Here is a 4,833-nt window from a genome sequence, read left to right as displayed (position 1 = left end):
CGTAGATTATGGTTACTGTTATTGCATGTCATTCATCTTTCGGTTTTTATGTTTCTGTTACTATTTCGATTTCTACTGGATTTACTAATGAATTCTCTCCTTTTTTTTTTACTCTGTTTTCGTCTTATCAAGCCGAGGGTCTATCGGAAACAGCCTCTCTGTCCCGATCGGGGCAGGGGTAAGGTCTGCGTACACATTACCCTCTCCAGACCCCACTATGTGGGATTTTACTGGGTAGTTGTTGTTGTTGTTGTTGTTGTTGTTATTTGACATTTAGGAGACGTTTTTTTTTCTTCCTATTTTGTCTTGGCCATAAGTTTATTGCAATGAATCTTAACTATAAACGTTTGGAAAGGTAATTGAAGGATTTGTTGTGTCCAAAGTTTTAGACTCAGATAATCCAGACTTCAAGCCAAGTGAAATATAATCTCAGGGTTCACTGGTTAGGAAGAGTACAGCTTAATTTACAAAACCGAGCAGCTAAGAAAAATTCAGGATAATGAAATACCTCTCTCATATCATGTCGGTCTTCTTGGTATGGTTTAATTTTAACCTAAAGTCTTTTTAACTTTTTATAGCACCATAGCATCCATACTTTTAGTTTTTGTTTCTTCCTCTTACCTTATGCAAGCTTGTTTTCACCTCATTAGCATCAGTTTCTTTTATCACCAAAATAGTATTTGCTGAGTTCAATCAGTGAACTTAGCAAATTATAAATGATTTATATATTTCCTTATCGCAATTAATCTAATCTGAAGTATATGCAGTTTTTATTTTCTGCAGCAAAATTTCTTGGTCCATCACTGCAAAGTTACTTATCAAAAGATAAAAGAAAAAACCGTCATATAGTTGTACTTCCTCTTTTAAGAGAATATTTAAGACTCAAGTCGAATGCTGGTTATGTTATGGAACTCTCTTTCCATTTTGTGTTTCATGATTGCTTTACTTCTTTAGCATTTAGAGGTCTTAGACATTGTCTTTTAACATATATTATAATGAAACGTTCTTCGATATGCTAAATCTGTATTTCGACATGTATATGAAAAATATTGGACTAACATTACTTTCGGCGAGTTATTGTGATCCTCTCTGACTCGTCCAACGGTCGCTTCATTTAATCCAATTTATGGTCTACTTTTTAACGCACCCACCAACTCAATTTAAGTGTATTAAAAATGTTTTGTCCCAATACACCAACGGTCAGTAAAGTATCAAATACACATTGTTAAGAAACCAAACCACTGAATTAATAAATAGTACTAGTAATCAGTTATGCCATGTTTTACAAAACAAAAACAAAGCTACCGTGAAAAGCAGTTACACCGGGAAAGTGCAGTAAAAACAAAAAAAGCAATCATAATCTAAAGAATTTGATCGGAGAGTGGTGGAAGTCGCCGGAAAAAGTTAACGGGGACGGAAGGCATGTCGTCGCGGAACCGAGGGTGGCGCAAGTAATACAGCCCTGACCCTAACACAAATGCCTTGAACGGAACGACATAGAACACCAATGAAGCAAATAAGCACACCACCACAAATATACCAGTAGCTCTAGGATCCCTCCAATTGAACAATGCTTCTAACCTCTCCCCTTGTGCTGCAACATCACCTAGTAGTGTTTGTGCCCTCCCTGCTAGTGCCCTTAACCTGTCATATCGAACCCGAACATGTTCCATAGGCCTCGACGTTGGGAATCCATCGAACTCCTCATCGAGCTCATCGGGACCTATTGCATCCACGTGAGATAATCGAGGATCCATAGTGATTGCAACACGCTGGCGATATCGAAACCTTAAGGAAATGATCAAGAAGGCATACATACAAATTGTAGGCAATACTAGGTGCGGACATAAGACAATGGCTATCAATAGTATATGCACCAAAATTGTGGTTGGTGGGTGCACCCATGTCCTAATTCCATCAAGCCAACGGACTAATGTCGCCGCTCTAGACAAGCACCCAACCACTCTGAACCAATTTGACTTGCTTCGCCTCATGCTCCATATGTGAGTGTCTGAATCCAACATACATTGAACCACTTCTTGCCCCAATGCAGGTTCTGACCTAGCCAATCTTGCTGTGACAATCCTCATAGCTGTGTGCCTTAAAATATCCTGTTGAGCTGGACCAAATGGGCGCACATAATGCATTCTTGGCAACATTGGATTAGTATAGGCTTGTATCAAACTCAGCCACGATGAACAAGTAAACCTCAAAGCAATCTCAATGTCACCCATTTTCTTTGCACCACTAGGAAGCAACACCATAAGTGAATAAGTACCCATGTACATCTTATTCGTATCGAGCGTCGAGAGTCGTACTCTTAGCTTCCCAAGTCGTACATCTTTCTTGTGACCATGACCATCATCATCATGCTTGTACCTCCCATTATCAAACACCCCAATTGTCAACACGGTGCAGGGATCGTATACATCCCAAGTATACTGCTCATTCCACCTCGGATTAAACCGATCAAGAATTGTACGTGTCCGGACCCACTTGGGCCCGTACTTGGCCACCACGTAGGCATCGGTGGTCCCACGAGTGCCATCTTTTGTTTTCACAGGGAGTAGATTATTAGCACCTCTAATACCAACTTCAAGTAATCCAAAAGGTGGTTTGGACAATTGTTTTGCTGTGGCTCTAACATCACTGGTTAAATGTGCTGCTTCATCAAGCACGTGATACCCACCCTCCAAACAAACTCGCACGTGTATCCTACCAGCATAAGGCTTTTTCTCATCGCCCACTAAATTAAACCACCTTGATCTTGGCTCTGATTTGTCGTCCGTACGCTTATCAATGGACGTGACCTGCACCTTAGCATACCCCACCACTTGACAGTTAGTAACATCTTCCACTGTGATCACCAAAAACGGCTCAAACGGCTCAGCTGCCACGAATACAAGGTCTTCGTTCCACGTAGGGTTGGAAGCCGAGCTGGAGGATCCTACCGTGGTTCGGCTCGTCTTGAATAACTGTGCGCCGAGCTGCGCTTTCACGTAGAGGTCAGGACTCCGAACCTTAGGCTCGCTTCCACCCGAACCTAGCTGCAAATCTTGGGTTTGGATGACCGTTAGCCTTAAATACCACAGCTTCGGTGAAAGGTAGACTTTGGCTCGGGTTTCCGGTATCAATCCGCCGGAGTCCGATTGCCATGCCTCATTAAATGCTTCGTCCGCCTGAGTCCCGAGCCACACCGCCAGCATGACGTCATTTCCCGGCGGGTTATTCTGATCGGCGGTAACACCTTCTAAACTGTACCATTGAGGAGCTAACGGACTGTCCGGCGGCACTCTTTTCGGCACTTCCTGCAAATCAAACGACACCGTACCAATGCTATTCTCATCAGTTTTATCATCGGCGACCTTCTTTTCGACCCAAACAGAGACTTCTAATGATGTTGAGTTTAATCCCTCTTTGTCGAACGCGAAAACTTGATCCCATTCTTTGTTATCCGCGAGTGATTTGGTTTTTATACTGTGTGTTCCTATCACGAGCTTTGCATAAGCCGAGGAATCGGGCTCTTGATTGGCCCGTTTCGCCTTCACAATTCGAACGTAGAGGAATGGCATTTGATCGACAAGATCAAACGCCCCTGTTCGACGATCCACACTACTGGAGAGATTCTTATGAAGGACTTTGAGTTCGCTTGTATTTTCATTTGTTATCGGCTTTTTGTTAGGAGGTTTGTGTTGAGCTATCGGAGGATGCTCCAGTACTTCTGGTTGTGGATTCTGTGTTGGTGGTGGTGCTTCGTCTTTTTTCTGATTCTCTGGTGGCTTTTCTTCTTTCTTTTCGGCAGATTCGTCGGGTTTCTTCTCCTCTTCCTTCTTCTTCTCCGACGACTCCTCTTTCTTTTCATCAGAAGGAGGAGCAGCCGCGGGTTTCTCTTCTTTTGCCTCCTCGGGTGGCTTTTCATCTCCCTGTGTCGCCGGAGGATTTTCAGCCGCCGCCGCCGCAGCAACTTCCTCCTTCTTTTCCTCCGTTGGAGGAGGAGGAGGAGCCTCTTCGTCTACGTACCAAATCTTAAGACCAATCTCGCCTTTAATTTGAGAAAAGACGCTCCGTTTTTCCAAGGGATAGTAGACAAGAGGAATTTCAGAGCCAAGTTTGAGGAAAGTAGTAGCAGATATTTTAACTTTACCGAGGAAATTACTCCTCTTGCCGGCTTTTTTATCGTTGTAAATGTTGAGTTCAAGAGTTTCAGAGGGCATGGAGTGAAGGTCGTGGACCAAGAACTCGAGATGCTCGTCCCATTGGGGATTAAGATCTCTGAACTTAGTCTTGGTACGACGACGTTGGCCGTCGAAATCGACGATGACAAAGGCGCTGGCTGTGCCTTGTCCATCTTTGGGCATCAAATTTCTGGCATTGCAAACTTGCACTATCAGTTTTCTGGTGCAAACAGAATCACCCATTTGAGAAGAAATTATAATGGGAGTGTTTTATTTTCCGGTTAATTGGAGAAGAAAGAATGGTATGAGAGAGTGAGTGGGTCAGTGGAGCCTTTTAAAGGCGCTGGGCAGGGGAGCCTCTTTTTTCTCTCCTACTATTTGTTTTTACATATTTATTTATGAAAGTAGGGTGGGTACTGGTCATTAAATGGTACTTTTCCGTTGAGGTTGTGACAAATGTGGAAATATTTTACCTACTATTTTTTTCTTGAAAGAAACTGTTTTATAGTAATGTCTTTTATTTTTCAGAAAATAAAACCAATAAAGGTAATTCAACCATAGATATCGCAGTCTGTAAAAATTACTTCTACAAAAGGAAAAAACAAACACTTTCTCATTCAATCTACTTTTACATGAGACTTAAGTTTTAGTTTACACA

At 42.4% G+C, this 4,833-nt stretch overlaps 1 protein-coding gene across 1 annotated transcript; it reads right to left on the bottom strand.

Moving 5' to 3' along the window:
• Window positions 1-1,200: 1,200 nt before the first annotated feature.
• LOC104231022 (multiple C2 domain and transmembrane region protein 14) lies at window positions 1,201-4,513 on the bottom strand. The gene has a single exon (XM_009783943.2). The coding sequence runs from the start codon at window positions 4,416-4,418 to the stop codon at window positions 1,362-1,364; it is 3,057 nt and encodes a 1,018-aa protein (XP_009782245.1). The 5' UTR covers window positions 4,419-4,513; the 3' UTR covers window positions 1,201-1,361.
• Between the last annotated feature and the right edge of the window lie 320 nt (window positions 4,514-4,833).

The sequence above is a fragment of the Nicotiana sylvestris genome, chromosome 7 (assembly GCF_000393655.2).
Source record: "Nicotiana sylvestris chromosome 7, ASM39365v2, whole genome shotgun sequence".
In the NCBI taxonomy this organism is placed as follows: Eukaryota; Viridiplantae; Streptophyta; class Magnoliopsida; order Solanales; family Solanaceae; genus Nicotiana; species Nicotiana sylvestris.
The sequence above is the reverse complement of the archived record's forward strand: the minus strand, read 5'-3'. Positions and strand labels throughout refer to the sequence as shown.

Excerpts from the sequence above, each read along its gene's own strand:
- LOC104231022 (XM_009783943.2), bottom strand. The coding sequence starts at position 4,418 with ATGGGTGATTCTGTTTGCACCAGAAAACTGATAGTGCAAGTTTGCAAT.